The sequence below is a fragment of the Rhamphochromis longiceps genome, linkage group LG23 (genome assembly GCF_057381845.1).
Source record: "Rhamphochromis longiceps isolate RC_006_pf linkage group LG23, R_longiceps_female_GT1.1, whole genome shotgun sequence".
In the NCBI taxonomy this organism is placed as follows: domain Eukaryota; kingdom Metazoa; phylum Chordata; class Actinopteri; order Cichliformes; family Cichlidae; genus Rhamphochromis; species Rhamphochromis longiceps.
Window position 1 is genome coordinate 17620716 of NC_140578.1, and position 16007 is coordinate 17636722.

At 42.5% G+C, this 16007-nt stretch overlaps 1 protein-coding gene across 1 annotated transcript in view; it reads left to right on the forward strand.

Moving 5' to 3' along the window:
• Window positions 1–1525: 1525 nt before the first annotated feature.
• Window positions 1526–16007, forward strand: part of LOC146641557 (protein NLRC3-like) — a 19802-nt gene continuing 5320 nt past the window's right edge. Inside the window, exons 1-6 of the mRNA XM_085399585.1 lie at window positions 1526–1863; window positions 1941–2077; window positions 2162–2260; window positions 2394–2498; window positions 3811–4049; window positions 4239–4280. Of these exons, the coding sequence (XP_085255711.1) occupies window positions 1989–2077; window positions 2162–2260; window positions 2394–2498; window positions 3811–4049; window positions 4239–4280 (574 nt within the window). The 5' untranslated portion in view covers window positions 1526–1863; window positions 1941–1988. The remainder of the gene's footprint in view (window positions 1864–1940; window positions 2078–2161; window positions 2261–2393; window positions 2499–3810; window positions 4050–4238; window positions 4281–16007) is intronic.

Genomic DNA, 16007 nt, shown 5'->3' on the forward strand with positions numbered 1-16007 from the left:
TCTCACCTTCCTGAACTTCCTGTTTGTTGTGACTGATGCTGATCAACTCTGTGTGAAACTCCATGTGAAGGTAATGGAAGCAGCTTGTAATGTTTTCCTGGCTAACATCAGCTTTGTGCAGCTTAGTTCCAGCACAAATCTGCCACTCCATAGTTCACAGTAATGGACTTAGAGCTCGACCAATGACCAGTGTTGGACCAACCGTTAAACACTTTTCCTCCTGTTAGTGTTTATGAGTATGTGTGTGTTAAAATTAAATCTGTCTAAGCAGGTGTAAGTGATTATTTTCTCTGTAGACTATCTTTAACCTGTATATAAGAGATGATTGAAGACAGTGTTCATGTTTTTACTTCTATTTAGAATTTTCAAGTTGAGTGTTTTGTCTACTTCTTCTGGAAGTTTCAGCTGCTGTTTACAGGCAGGTTTATAGAATTCAAAGGAAAAAAGGCTCCGTGATGAGTCAGTTTGAATGTTTTCAGCGATCAGCTGTAGAAAAATAACAGTGATGACTTCTTCAGTTCTCAGTAGAGGGTGGAGTTTGTGGTTCAGCATGTAGGTCAGTTTGCAGATGAAGGCAGCAGCTTTGTAGGCCAGCAGTTTTATTTTTTGACTGATTTCATATTTATTTTTTTAAACCTGTCTTGTCCAGTAGTTGTAGCAAGCAGACATATGGTCTTATCTAGCCTTAATAACAATATCCCAAAGGGATCAAGGCCCAGTGTGCCCTAGACCCACACCTGACCAAGCGCACACACTCAAACAAAAACCCCTAGAATTTCTACCCCACCCTCTGAAGTGTGTATGGACAGGTGCCCTCCAATAACAAGCCATGACCAGTGATGCAGTTAACCCAGGCACCAGTTGAAAAAATTGTAATGCAATGTAGAAATTCTTGATGATGATTTCTATAGTCTAGAAGCCATCATCAAGAATTTCTTGATGCTACTTACAGATAAGCAGATGTGTTTTCAGTGGCTGAAAACATATGTTTATCCATGAGCAGCTAAACTAAATAAAGGCTGAAATTCTGTTGTTGTTGTTTTTTAAATTATTATTATGAAATGTACAACATACAGAATAGAGCAGGATAGATTAGGAAACTTGCAGACAAGACAGTTGGTAAAAAAAAAAAATACAAGTATGATTGTGACTGTGTGTAGTGAGGGTGTTAATTTCTATTCAGTCCAAAGCAACATTAATTCAGTATTATCACCATCATCACCAATGATCATAATAATGACAATAATGATAGCAATAACTGTGTCCAGTGACCAACTATGAACAGTAATAGTAATCACAATTATAACAATAAAACCATTATAAGAAGAGTAAAGAGAATAACTCATGCGTCACCAGAGGGTAGCTGGGGAAGGTCATCAGTAATAATGTTCTATGGTTAGTTTTTTTTTTTTTCCTTCCTCTCTTCCCTTTTCCTTTTTCCCTTTTCCTCATTGGCCCTTCTTCGTTTTCTCCCTCCCCTAGCCAATAAACTGTTGGCAAAATGTTTCTTGTTTTCAGAGCTAAATAGAGGTGAGAGGATGAGATAATAAGGATTAAATATAATGCTGAATAACTAAATGCTGCTAGTATGTGATGTAACTCCCAGCAGTATCACATCATTTCTTTACTTTGACCTTCAACACTAGTTTGCTTAGCTAGCAGAACAGCCAGCAGTTAGAATATGAACTCTGTAAGCAGTCAGCTTGGCCCTGGGCATTGTTACTAAAATAAAGCTGCTCTTCTACAGCCATGTTTGACCTGCTTACTTGTAGGACTACAGTAATGGAGGGATTTGGAGGCTGAAGTCGGCTCTGTGAACTGTAATGGTGAACTGATGAAAGCTGTGTCTCAGATGGAGTGCAGGTTAGTCCAACACATCAGACATGACCTGTGCAGTTCTCAGTTGTTGTGCACATGAATGATTTGTGTTTCGTCTGCAGGTGATGGTAGAAGTGTGTGTGAGCTGATGTGGATGTGAATTCAGCAGCATGGATCAGTGTGAGGACAGAGAGGAGGGAGTCCCTCCCTCTAAAACCACTCTGTGTGGGGAACATGAGAGCCAGACCAAAGATCAGAGGTGAGATGACCATCTCTAACTGTCCATGACTCTTCTTCATGTCACAGCTCAGCACTCACATCACTGCTCCATCATTATTCACAGGAACCAACCTGGACCTCCACCCAGCTGCGTGTCCTTAAAGAGTGACAAAGTGAAGGATATCATCAAGAAATTTGAACCAACACGACCATTTCAGAAAAAGTAAGTTAATGTCAGTATTAACATGTCTTGTATTTACATCACATCTAAACTGTGTCTATACCTTGGCTATATATTTTTTTGTTATTTTGTATTTTTCTTTTTATATTTATTTATTTTTTTATATATTTTTTAGGATCCATCAGAAACTCAAACCTGAACCCAGCTGTGTGTCCTTACAGAGTGCCCAAGTGAAAAAGCTAATTAATACATTGGAACAAAGAGAGCCAAGTGGGAAAAGGTTTGCTAATGTCGATAATATCAGTAATATGTGATTAACCTTTTATTGAAGATCTGAACTTTTTTAGCAACCATCAGAGACTCAAACATGAACCTGAACTCACCTGTGTGTCTCTCAAGAGTGACGCGTCAAAGGGTGATAGTTGTTCTCCTGCAGACAAGTGTGTGTAAATGTTGTTGGTCAGTCAGTGTTTGTGAATAAATCCTCCATCAGGTTTAATATCAGCTCAGCTCTTTTTCATGCACGTTTCCATGATCATATGTGAAGCGGTGTGTGTTCGAGTGTTTCCACAAACACAGCAGTCAGAGTGTAAAGAATGGATGTTATAGGAGATGTTTCTGTAGTGAAGAGGCTGAGCATCTGTAGGACTCCAGCTGCTCCAGCAGGTGTCTCCTTTGTGCTTTGCTTCAAACAAAGTGTAGGGAGGAACTTCCACTCAGGTCTTTCAGGTTTTGCTGGATGTCAGAGGACAAACAGTTGTGCACTGTTGTAGCATAAGTGCATCAGTTCAGGGTCTGTGTGTCAAGTTTTGCCCAGACGGCAGAATGACAGGACCCAATCGCAGAACTCTTCTAAACAGTAAGGAGAAGAGACGGGAAGTTGGGATGGAGGGAAAACAAAAACAAACTGGCTGGTCATGCTAGTGAGGACAGGGGAACGATGACACTGTGTGTGCAGCTGTCAGTGGTTCTAAGTTGAAGCTTGGCTGATACCCTTGTCCTCCAAGGACCAGAGTTATGATATCATCATGTTGTTGGTAATTTAAAATATATTTTAACTGTAATTATTATGAATTCCTCCTTAGTACCACATTTCTGATTCTAGAGCAGATTTAGAAACCTCTTTTAAACCAGTGTATAAATCTTGATTAAAAACTAATTAGCGTGCTTATCTTTTTCTGCTGGAGTCTTGTACTTTTATTTTATTTATTTGACTTAATTTTTTCATTCATATTTCTATTTTTTAATAAGTGGTAAATGGCCTGTATTTGTATAGTGCTTTACTAGTCCCTAAGGATCCCAAAGCGCTTTACACATCCAGTCATCCACCCATTCACACACACATTCACACACTTAAGTGATATGATTTGTAGAAATGTCAGTTGATTTTAAGTTGTTTTCTAAAGATTGTGAGCCCTCTTTGTTTTTTGTTGAAAGTTTAATTCGATAAGTATCTCTTTAATTTATATATTAACAGCATTGTTAGAGTTGAAGTTGCATTAGGTAAAATATACATGACAACTAGAGGGCACTGTGAAGTATACTAAAAGCTAAAAACGTAGATGTGATGAGACATGTTTTATGTTTTACAGGTCAGAGATGGAGAAGGCCTTACCAGTGCAGCTACTGGAAATGCTGAAGAAAATGGGAGAGGAGGAGCTGAAGCTTTTCCACTTTTACCTGCAGTATGAACCTGGAGATGACTTCCCCAAACTCTATAAGTACCAGCTGGAGAACGCAGACAGACTGAAAACAGTAGAAGTGATGGTGCAGGCATATTCAGACCGTGTGATGCAGGGGGCGAGGTTGATTTTAAAGAAGATGAATGAAGGTAAGTCAGAGGAAAAAGACACATTAAACATTTAGTACGGTATGCAGATATGACATTGTCACAGTTTATTTTATGAAATGTATCAAAATATTATAGTCTGACTTGTTATATTTATATATTTCTGATGCCACGCAGGTTGTCATTTTTAAAAAGACCAGTTTACGATTCAAAGTGCACTTTCCCTAACAGGAAGTCCCCCAGCCCAGGAAGCTTCAACAGTTTCATCAGAAGGTAAGAATACATTAGTTTGTCTCAGTAGATAATAATAAAGCAGAAACACACGAAGCCTGAGCTGAACAATGAGAGCTTTGATTGTTTCCACGTGGTGTCTCTGTAGCCTCACTGTAGCTCTGCTGTATGACTGTAAGCTTGAGCTCTAATGAATGAACAGCTGGCTGGTTTAATAATCTCTAACTTTATTTCACTGGGTGTAACAGCAAACAACATTAAAAGGGAGGATTACAGAGCTTTAGATGAGATGTGAGGATGGTTCATAGCAGATTATAAAAAAATCTAGAAAAGCATCTAACATATTTGGAATCTGAAATAGTCTTACAAGCCATACTTTTAGAAAATTGTACAATGACTTTATAAAACATTCAAACATTTACTCTTTATGTTTTCAAATTACTTTTAATTTTAAACCAGAGATTTTAGAAATAAGTAAATATGTAAAATTATATAACAAAAGACTTAAAGACATATTTTAACACTGTGCTGTCCATTATGCTATTTGTTTAAAATTATCAAAGCAAATAACAACCCCCCAAAATGTTGAAGATGAGGTCTTTCTAAAACCTGATTCGGAATCAGAAACTTTATTAATTCCAGATGGAAATTGAGTTGTCACAGCAGCAAATACACAAAAACAACATGCACTCCTATAAAATGAGTGTAGAAACAGAGTTATGATAGATGAATATTAAGATAAATAGATAAATATAAAGATAAAGGTATAAATATAAATATACAATGAATATAAAAGGACAAGTATGTGTGGAAATATATCTTGTGGTGTACAAAAGTGACAGGCTGCATTGAGGTGTAATTAATTCTGTTCCACATGTGTGGACCTGACCCAAGTGGATGAATTAAAGATTCTGATAGCAGCAGAAGGAACAATTTCCTGTAACGTTCCGTCAGACAGCGAGGTTGAAGGAACCTGTTGCTGAAATTTCTCTTCAGATTATCCAGTGTGTTATGGAAGGGATGGGACTTATTGTCCATGATTGCCAGCAATTTTTCCAGCATTCTATAACTGATCACCTCATCCAGGGTGGCAATCTTCATGCCAACAACAGACTCAACCTTCCTGATGAGTTTGTTCAGTCTATTTGCATCCTTTGCTTGGGTGCCTGCACGCCATCGCAAAGAAGATGGTGTTCGCAATAACAGACTGATAAAACATATAGAGCAGCCTGCTGTATACACTGAAGGATCTGAGCCTTTGTAGAAAGTAAAGCCAGCTCTGACCACTGGCAGACCACTCCAGCCTGTGATCCAATTGATCACATTGCTGATTGGCTGAGGAGAAAAAGTATTCATGGTATACCAATAGCATGACCAATTTACGGTGACATAGCAACAAGATGTTATGTCCACCCAAGACAACCCCAATTCTAATTTTTTGTGTAAAAAGTGTGGACTTCAAACTATATGCCTGTTTTTAAATTGTGTTGATAGGCCACGAAAAACCAGAGTTATGATAAAAAATGCAATGTTTTTTTCCTGAATACTATTGTTGTTTATGTTTACTGCGGGAAGAAATGGTAAAAACTGCATTTTCTAAGGAAAGCCCTCAAAAGCACTCTCCGCTTGTGAGCAAAAACAAAAACCAAAAAAACCCCCCACCCTTTCCTATTGGTGGAAAAATGTACCATGTCGACCAATCAAAAAATGATATGGCAGCATGGCATTTAGTAGAGGTGGGAATCACCATACATCCCACGATACGATATTATCACAATACTTAACGCACGATGAAGCCAACAGAACCACATCATCTGCAAAAATCAGAGATGAGATTCTGAGGCCACCAAAGCGAAAGTCCATAAAAATTATGATATATATTATCATGCTTTTTACAACAACGTGAATGTACTATTGCTGTGTGATTTATTACTATTACTGAAGGTCCTCGTCTCCAAACTGTAGTAAAGGGACCTCTGACTAATACGGCGGGGTCCCTGTCGGCTCGTAGCCGAAAAATAGCTTTACTTTGTTGTGTGGGTCAACTTTTCTTACGAGAGACAGAGAGAGGCGTTGAAAGACTGCTCCAACGGAACTTATTGTTTTCGGAGGAAAACAGGAACACGGTGTACAGTCGAGTCTTAATAGCTTACTTACAACTGGGCTCGTCAGGCTCTCTTCTTGGCTGAAGTGGTTATTATTATATTTACATGCTTCCAGCTCCCGTTTTTCCTCGATGACAACTCGTACCTTTCCACTCCCCTTTTTCTCCCTCCTCGCTTACAGACCCATAACGTGTATGGCAGTCCATTCTCCCTGCAACACGGACTACACTGCCCATGATGCTACATTCTTTAGAGCTATGCTTGTAGCATTCTGCCTGTTAGCTTAGCACAACAACAACAACAACGAAAAGGCGCTCTCTCACCCAGGGAACTACACAGTCGCAGAGAGAGAGAGAGAGCGTCGCCCTGTAACCATGGCAACCGTAACGCTGCTGCCTGGAACAACAGAACGTAGCTGTCAAACAAAACCCAAACATTCCTGACCCGCGACAATATGAAACAGGAAAGTACCGCAGTGTAATCCATTTATTTCAACAAAGTAACTGTATTCTGAATACCACCTTTTTAAACGGTAACTGTAACGGAATACAGTTACTCATATTTTGTATTTTAAATACGTAACGGCGGTACATGTATTCCGTTACTCCCCAACACTGCTGGTATGGAAACTGCAGAGGGTCTTGTGACTTGCTCACCAGGGGTCTGAGGTGCTCCAGGATAAATCTCTCCAAAACCTTCGTAATATGAGAGGTCAGTCCTAGAGACCTGTAGTCACCAGGGATGATGTTTTCTATAGCACTGGGACTCTCTGGAAGTGCAGGCTCAGGTTGTATAGGTGATGGAGTACTCCACAAAGCTGCCTAGCACAGGCTTTCAACACTCTGGGACTGATGATTTGTTTTGTCTGGAAATGTATTTGTACTCTATTATCGTATATGTAATTAATTTTATTTCATATTTTATGATTGAGAAGCACTTTGGTGTACCTCTGGTCTTTAAATGTGCTATATAAATAAAGCATGCTGTTGGGTCCTGCTGCTTTCCCCTGTCTGAGCCTCCCCAGCTTTCTTCTCACCTGAGTAGGTGTGATATGCAGGTTGGTTTGTGGGGCGACTGTGTGGAAAGCAGCGGTGTCACAGCAGGCGTGGACATGACCCTAGGCTAACAGGCGGCTTGGCAGGTGGCCAGCATGCAGGACCAGACGAGGCAGGACCAGACGAGGCAGGACCAGAGGGCTCACTGACCTCCGGATCGGGCTGAACAAGTCCCTCTTGCATGCTGACCTCCCTCTTGGGCTGAGCAGGTGCCTCCTGTGTGCGGACCTCTGGCTCAGACTGAGCAGATCCCTCAAGTGCACAGGGACACCACTGGGGCCAGCGGCACTGTCGGCAAGAACCCAAGCCAAGCTACCAGATTTTATAATATGGTGCTCATGTAAGGGAGGCATGATGAGGTTCTGGTGTGTGTCAGCCTCCCCTGCAGCCCTGGCACAAACCACGTCCCGCCACAAACTTGTTTACCCTCTGTACATCCTGCACAGTTTCACCCACACCTTTCTTCTGAAAGCCAGTGATATCTCTCAACACTCTGATTGGAATTCACATAAAATCCAGCCGTCTCCTGTCACCTCAGGCGGCTATATATTTTAAGGTACAGACCCTATTTATACACTTATACAATTATACATAGAAATTTTTAACAATGAGACGACTAACTGGGTGGTCTAACTGGGTGATATGGCACTATAAGGTAATTTAGATAAGATTGGGCCTGATTATTTAAGATGTTGTATGTGAGTAGCAGGTTTTTGATTTGCGGATTTAACAGGGAGTCAATGAAGGGAAGCCAATATATGACAAATCTGCTCTCTCTTTCTAGTCCCTGTCAGGACTCTTGCTGCAGCATTTTGGATCAACTGAAGGCTTTTCAGAAAGAATTACAGTAGTCCAGCCTAAGAGTAATAAATGCATGAACTACTTTTTCAGCTTCACTCTGAAAGTCACTCTGTTTCTGATCTTAGAGCACAAATGGAAGAAAGCAGTCCTATATCAGTTAGCTGTTTTACAACTACTCTTTTTCAAAAAAAAATTGAAATAAAAGGAAGGTTGGATATTTGCCTATGTCTAGCTAAGACAGTTGGGTCAAGTGATGATTTTTTAACTAATTGTTTAACAACTGCCAGCTTGAAGGCCTGTGCTATGTAGCTGATAAATAGAGATAGACTGATAGATTTTCTCTCATGGTTAAAATTTTATTTGTGAAGAAATTTATTAACTCATTACTAGTTAAGTTTAAAGGAAATCTCGGCTCAACAGGGATCTGACTTTCTGTCAGCTTGGCTAAAATGCTAAAGAGAAACCTAGGTTTGTTCTTATTTATTTCAACCATTGATGAATATTAAGATGTCATGACTTTAGAGAGGGCTTTTCTTTTGTTGACAAACAAACTGTCTCTTCAGGCTAAATTAAGATCTTCTACATTAGTGAGACATCATTTTCATCAGATTATGGATTTTCTGCTTTAGGATGTGAGTTTGTGAGTTATACCAGGGAGTCAAGCACTTCTCATCCGAAGCTTTCTTTTTGCTTCACTTTTGGAGCCTGATGCTACAATCTTTTGAATATTTTTTTATTTTAATAGTCTTTACTCAATACACCATAATGACAAACTGAAAACATGATTCCAATTTTTTTTAATTAAAAAAAATATCATAAAAACAATGTTTAGATAAGTATTCAAGCTTTCCGCTTTTCTTGACTGCTTAGAAGTTTCTACACCTTGAGTGGAAGCCACTTGTAGTACAATAAAAATTGACTGATTATGTTTTGGAAAGGTACACCCCTCTCTATAGAAGACATCGCAGCTGACAAATCAGAGCAAAGCCATGAAGTCAAACCTAAGAGATAGGGTTGTTGCAATGCACAGATGTGGAGGAGGCCACAGAAAACTTCTTGCCTTTATAATTCTCTAATGGTAGAGACTATAAGGATTCTCCCAAGATTGTCTTAGTGAGAGAGATGACCAAGAGCCTGAAATTCACTCTGAGCTTCACAGAGCCTCTGTGAAGATGGGACTATGTTCCAGAAGGACAACAATCACTGCAGCACCGCCACAGGTTTCGGCTTTATGGCAGAGTTGTTTGACACAGGCCTCTCCTCAGTGCAAAACACATGAAAGCCCATTTGGAGTTCAAAAAAGCACCTGAAGGACTCTCGGACTGTGAGGAACAAGACTTTCTGCTTTAATAAAATCAATTCTTCAATTCTAAAGTCTTTCTCTGGAAGAAACCAGGCATCACTCATCATCTACCCGATACTATCCCAACAGCAAAGCACGGTGGGGGTAGCATCATGCTGTGGTGGTGTATCTCAGCTGCAAGGACTGGGAGACTGGTCAAGGTTGATGGAAAGCTGTATGGTACAAAGATATCCTTAATGAAGGCCTCCTCCATAGTGCTGAAGGTAAAACTTCCAAAACAACAATGACCCTAAGTACACAGCGAGGACATCACAGCTGTGGCTTAGGAACAGCTCCGCAAATGTCTGAGACTAACCCAGTGAGAGCTGACTTCAACCCTGTCAAACATCTCTGTAGTGACCTGAAAATGACTGCCTGATGGTTACATCTAGCCTAAATGAGTTTAAAAGGATTTGCAAACAAGAGTCGCAAAAATTCCTCTGTAACACCCTGTTAGAAAAATAAGATAAGACAAACGGAGACAGAGCAGAGGCGAAGCTTTACTTTATCTTACAAAAAGGGGTGGCTGTAGCTCAGGTGGCAGAGCAGGTCAGCCACTAATCAGAAGGTCGGTGGTTCGATCTCAGGCTGCCTCCTGGCTGCATTTCAAATATCCTTGGGCAAGATACTAACCCCATGTTTGCCTACTGGTGGTGGTCAGAGGGCCCGGTGGCGCCAGTGTCCGGCAGCCTCGCCTCTGTCAGTATGCCCCAGGGCAGCTGTGGCTACAATGTAGCTTGCCATCGCCAGTGTGTGAATGTGTGTGTGAATGGGTCAATGACTGAATGTAGTGTGAAGCGCTTTGGGGTCCTTAGGGACTAGAAAAGCGCTATACAAATGCCATTTACCATTTACCATTTTTATCAAAAAGGAGTCACAGAATGCACAGAGTCTATTCAGGAACCTCAAATTGGGGAAGTCTGTCTGTCACTCTTTATGCAGTTACCCCCTCCTCCTAGTGACCCAACACCAGGAATTCCTTCGCCATATGACGACATGTTTAGGATAGAGTTAATAGTGGGAGAGAATGTCATGGCGACAGGTATGTGCTATGTTTAGCTGGTTCATCATATGTGATATAACACAACAGACTCAAACAACTTAACTCTTTTAGCGTTTTTCAATAAAAGCAATGCTGTGTTTATTTATGATTAATTAAGTCCATGTATCTCCTTATCCTTATCAGTTTTCAACACGTTACAATCCAGCATATGCTGAGATGTCATATGAGACATCTTCATCAGCCAGACAGAGTTGGTCATTCATGTAATTGGTCTTGGTAAGCGCCGTGTCAATTAGTCGGGGAATTGGTGCTCAAATAAATGGAATGTGGCAGCAGCCACACAGCATCAGCAAGGCGGCTGCAACTGCAATAGATACTAAGAGAGAAGAGATTAGACCATTCTACTTTCAAAACCATTGGTCTTGGAAGTCCTTAAATGGATCATTGATCCCAGAATTTCAGCTAGTTCTTCTGCCAACGTGTCACAGAGCCATCTGGAGAGGTGTTGTTTGGGATGAATGTGCAACAGCTGCTACCAAACATTCTGCAAACACCCCCTTTCTCAGCTAGCAAAATGTCCAGTGCCATTCTATTCTGCCAAATCATGAGTGATGCAGCATGCAGCTGTTCAGAGTCCCTTTTTCTGTATCTCTGGTATTATTCAGGAAACGCTGTTGAATATAATACAGAGAGTTAATCCAATCTATATTCACATTTATTGTGACCCACTAGAAAAATGGTGACTCAAATCCCATAGTTATCTCTTTGCAAGCATTGTATTCCACCAGTGCTATGGTTTACAAACCAATCTTTTTAGTAAGAGGCTGAGTTGTCTGTCACAGTCACAGTTGCACCATGATAGGTGACCCAAATTCCAGTCTTGCCCCAATCTAGTAAAACGTGTAACTTTCTACATAAGCTTGAGCATTGAGTGGAGTGTCTGGCTTTAAAGGTGGATAAGAGGTAATGTAGAGTGCAACAAGAGGTATTACTTGGTCTCACCTTGAGGCGACTATTGTTGTGATTTAGTGCTGTATAATAATGGTCTAAACACGTATGTATGTATGCATGTGTATATGTGTATATACACACACACACATGTGTGTGTGTGTGTGTGTGTATATATATATATATATATATATATATATATATATATATATATATATATATATTAGGGGTGCAACGATACTCGTATCGATATTGAACCGTTCGATACAGTGCTTTCGGTTCGGTATGCATATGTATCGAACAATACAAAATAAATTTTTAATTTATTTGATCAACTTTCCTTCTGACGATGCTGTCTGTGTTGAGCGCTCAGTGAATCTGCGCTCGACAGTGCAGCCTAGGCGGAGTAGTTGAACGCAGATTCACTGAGCGCAGGGCAAGCTAGCGAGACAGAAGTTAAGCTCTCCTTGCAACATGGCAAATTGAACCTGCCCCACCCTCATTCAGATCTGGCGTTTGGAACTATTTTGGTTTTCATGTGACGTATGACCCTGAAGGTAAGCACGTCATGGACTAAAGTAAAACAGTATGTTGGATGTGCCACGCAATGCTCAATTACATGGGTGGGAGCTAGTGTGTTAGCGCAGTTAGCTCGTTAACGTGTTGGCCGTCCAGCCCCATGCACAGGCCATCCGCGGTAGCTCGTTAAGGGAGATTTGCCGTGTTGTGGCGTTAACGTCATTTCAACGAGATTTACGCTGACAGCACTAGTGGGAACACAACAAATATGACTGCACATTTACACCGACATCATCCTAGTACAAAGACAAGTGGAAGCAGACAAAAACAACAAGCACGCATGCTACAAACTTTACCCGAGTCATTTAGACAGCCATTAGCCCGACGTCCTGGGGCTAGCGATTTTTCCAGTCGGGCTACCGGTGAGGTCGGCTGCGGTCACGACTGCTCCGACCACTTTTTCTTTGTCTTTGTTTTTTAAGTTAGTTTTCAGCGTTTCTAAATCGGCAAAATCACCACCATTGGGTACATTAGGTATGACAGTGACACTCTTGTTTCTATTGGTTTACAATGTACTCACAATTCGAAGTTTTTAACTCCAGATCCGAGCTGGCCGAGTGAGATCTTGAGGGAGAACAAAGGGAAGCGGCGGCAGCCTAGAGGGAAGCGAGCCGGCGTCAGGAACAGACTGAGAGCTCGTGCACACCGCACACCTCTGCCTAGCATCCTGCTCGCCAACGTCCAGTCACTGGAGAACAAGCTTGACGACCTCAGGGCCAGGGTAAAGTTCCAGAGAGACATTCGGGACTGCAATCTCCTCTGCTTCACCGAGACATGGCTGAACCCAGCGGTGCCGGACCACGCCATCCAGCCGGCCGAGTTCTTCTCGGTTCACCGCATGGACAGGACACGGGACTCGGGGAAGTCAAGGGGAGGCGGCGTGTGTTTAATGGTGAACAACAACTGGTGCAACAGTGCGAACGTTGTTCCTCTCACACGCTCCTGCACACCAAATCTGGAACTACTGTCCATCATGTGTCGTCCTTTTTATCTACCTCGGGAATTTACATCGGTCATTATAAGTGCCGTTTATATTCCACCACAAGTGGACACGGTCACCGCCTTATGCGAGCTGCATGAGGCACTCACACAGCACCAAACACAACACCGGGACGCTGCGCTTATTGTGACGGGGGACTTTAATAGCGCGAACCTCAAACGCGCAGCGCCGAACTTTTATCAACACATCTCCTGCCCCACCAGAGGTGAAAGGACACTGGACCACTGCTACACTACGGTCAAGGACGGCTACAAGGCACAATCCCGCCCTCCTTTTGGCAAATCTGATCACGCCGCCATCTTCCACATCCCAAAATACAAACAAAGGCTGAAACAGGAAGTTCCGGTTCAGAGGAAGGTCGCGCGCTGGACGGATCAATCGGTGGCCGCGTTACAGGACGCGCTCGATGACGCAGACTGGGGCATGTTCAGAAACAGCTCCGATGATGATGTCAACGTGTTTACGGAAGCGGTTGTGGGATTCATCGGGAAACTAGCGGATGATACCGTGGAGACAAAGACTATCACAACGTTTCCCAACCAGAAGCCGTGGGTGGATAAAACCATCCGCGACGCTCTGAGATCCCGCACCGCTGCCTACAACACGGGACTCATGACGGGGGACATGGACCCGTACAAAGCCGCGTCATATAACGTGCGGAGGGCGGTGAAAGAGGCGAAGCAGCGCTACGGGAGGAAACTAGAGTCACAACTCCAACAGAGTGACTCTAGGAGCCTGTGGCGGGGACTAAGGACAATAACGGACTATAAAGCACCAACAACCGGTATGACGAACGCGGCCGTGACTCTGGCAGACGAGCTGAACACTTTCTATGCTTGCTTCGAGGCTGCAGCTAAGGTCTCCAACAATGCTAGTGCTAGCGGCGCTAACGGCTGCAGACAGGAAGATACTGCCAGCACCGGAAGCGTGCTCGTCATCTCCGAGCATGAAGTAAGGAGAACCTTCAAGAGAGTGAACACCAGGAAAGCAGCAGGACCAGACGGCATCCCAGGTCGTATCCTAAGAGACTGCGCATACCAGCTAGCTCCTGTGTTCACTGAGATATTCAACATCTCTCTATCTCAGTCGGTGATCCCCACATGCTTCAAAGAGTCCATCATTGTTCCTGTCCCGAAGAAACCCCACCCTGCTTCTCTTAATGACTATCGCCCTGTAGCCCTCACCTCAGTAGTGATGAAGTGCTTTGAACGCCTGGTCAGAGACTTCATCATTTCTTCACTACCAGACACACTGGACCCACTACAGTTTGCTTACCGTCCAAATCGTTCCACAGACGATGCCATCTCTCATCTCCTCCACACATCACTCACTCACTTGGACACTAGAAAGGGGAATTATGTTAAAATGCTCTTCATAGACTACAGCTCTGCATTTAACACCATAATTCCCTCCACACTCACCACCAAGCTGGAGCATCTGGGACTCAGCTCATCTATGTGTCTGTGGATCTCCAACTTCCTAACTGGCAGACCACAGGCAGTAAGGATGGGCGGACATGTCTCAGCCTCCACCACTCTCAGCACTGGAGCCCCCCAGGGGTGTGTTCTGAGCCCCCTGCTGTACTCTTTGTACACACATGACTGTGTGGCCACTACCAGCTCCACCACCATCATCAAGTTTGCTGACGACACCGTCGTGGTGGGCCTGATCTCTGATAACAATGAGACGGCCTACCTGAAGGAGATTAGGAATCTGGAGAACTGGTGCCAGAGGAACAACCTCCTTCTAAACGTCAGTAAGACAAAGGAGCTGATAGTGGACTTCAGCACTAAGCAGGAGAGGAACTACCAGACCCCTGTCATCAACGAGTGCCCAGTGGAGAGAGTGGACAGCTTCAAATACCTCGGAGTTCACATCACGCAGGACCTGTCATGGTCCTGTCACATCAACACCGTGGTGAAAAAGGCCCGTCAGCGTCTCTACCACCTCAGATGCTTGAGAGACTTCCAACTGCCCTCCAAGGTGCTCAGGAACTTTTACTCCTGCACCATAGAGAGCATCCTGACGGGAAACATCTTAACCTGGTTCGGGAACAGCACCATGCAGGACAGACGAGCTCTACAGAGGGTTGTGCGGTCAGCTGAGCGCACCATCCGCTCCGAGCTCCCTGACCTGCACTCAATCTACAGCAGGCGGTGCTGGACCAAGGCCAGGAAGATCGTGAAGGACCTCAGCCATCCCAACAACAGACTGTTCTCTCTGTTGAGGTCAGGAAAGCGATTCCGCTCCCTGAAGACCAACACAGAGAGACTGAGGAGGAGCTTCTTCCCGCAGGCGATACGGTCTCTCAATCACACCACCACACAGTACTGACCCACACATACAGTTCTTACACACACTGGACATTCTGGACATTGTTTTCACTTCATTACTTAAATCACGCTGCTGTTATTGTGTATATGCTGCTGTTATTGTGTATATATTTATTTATATTTCTTCATACATTCTTATATAGTTCTATATTGTGTATTTTGTTGTACAGTTATTTTATTTTCAACTTTAATTTATATATTTTATCTTATTCTCCCAGTTAAATTTACCCTTCATTCTAATTTGTGTTGTACAGTTATTTCATTTTTAACCTTAATTTATATTTTATTCCTTCCTAGTTAAATTTACCCTTTTTAATTTTTCATATTTATTTCCTATCTTATTCATAGCCTTTTCCTTTTTTGTTTTCTTTAGGTCACGAGCAGTTGTCCAAGCATTTCACTACATATCGTACTGTGTATGACTGTGTACGTGACAAATAAAATTTGAATTTGAATTTGAATTTAGGAAGGAAAAATATATGTCAATGCTTTTGCATTCTTTCAGAAATGTAGCTGGGTAATTATGTCATTGGCATCGGTGAGCCACTGTCAATATGTGACATATTGAAATCGCATTTGAATTTGCGCTTGTTTTTTGCTTTC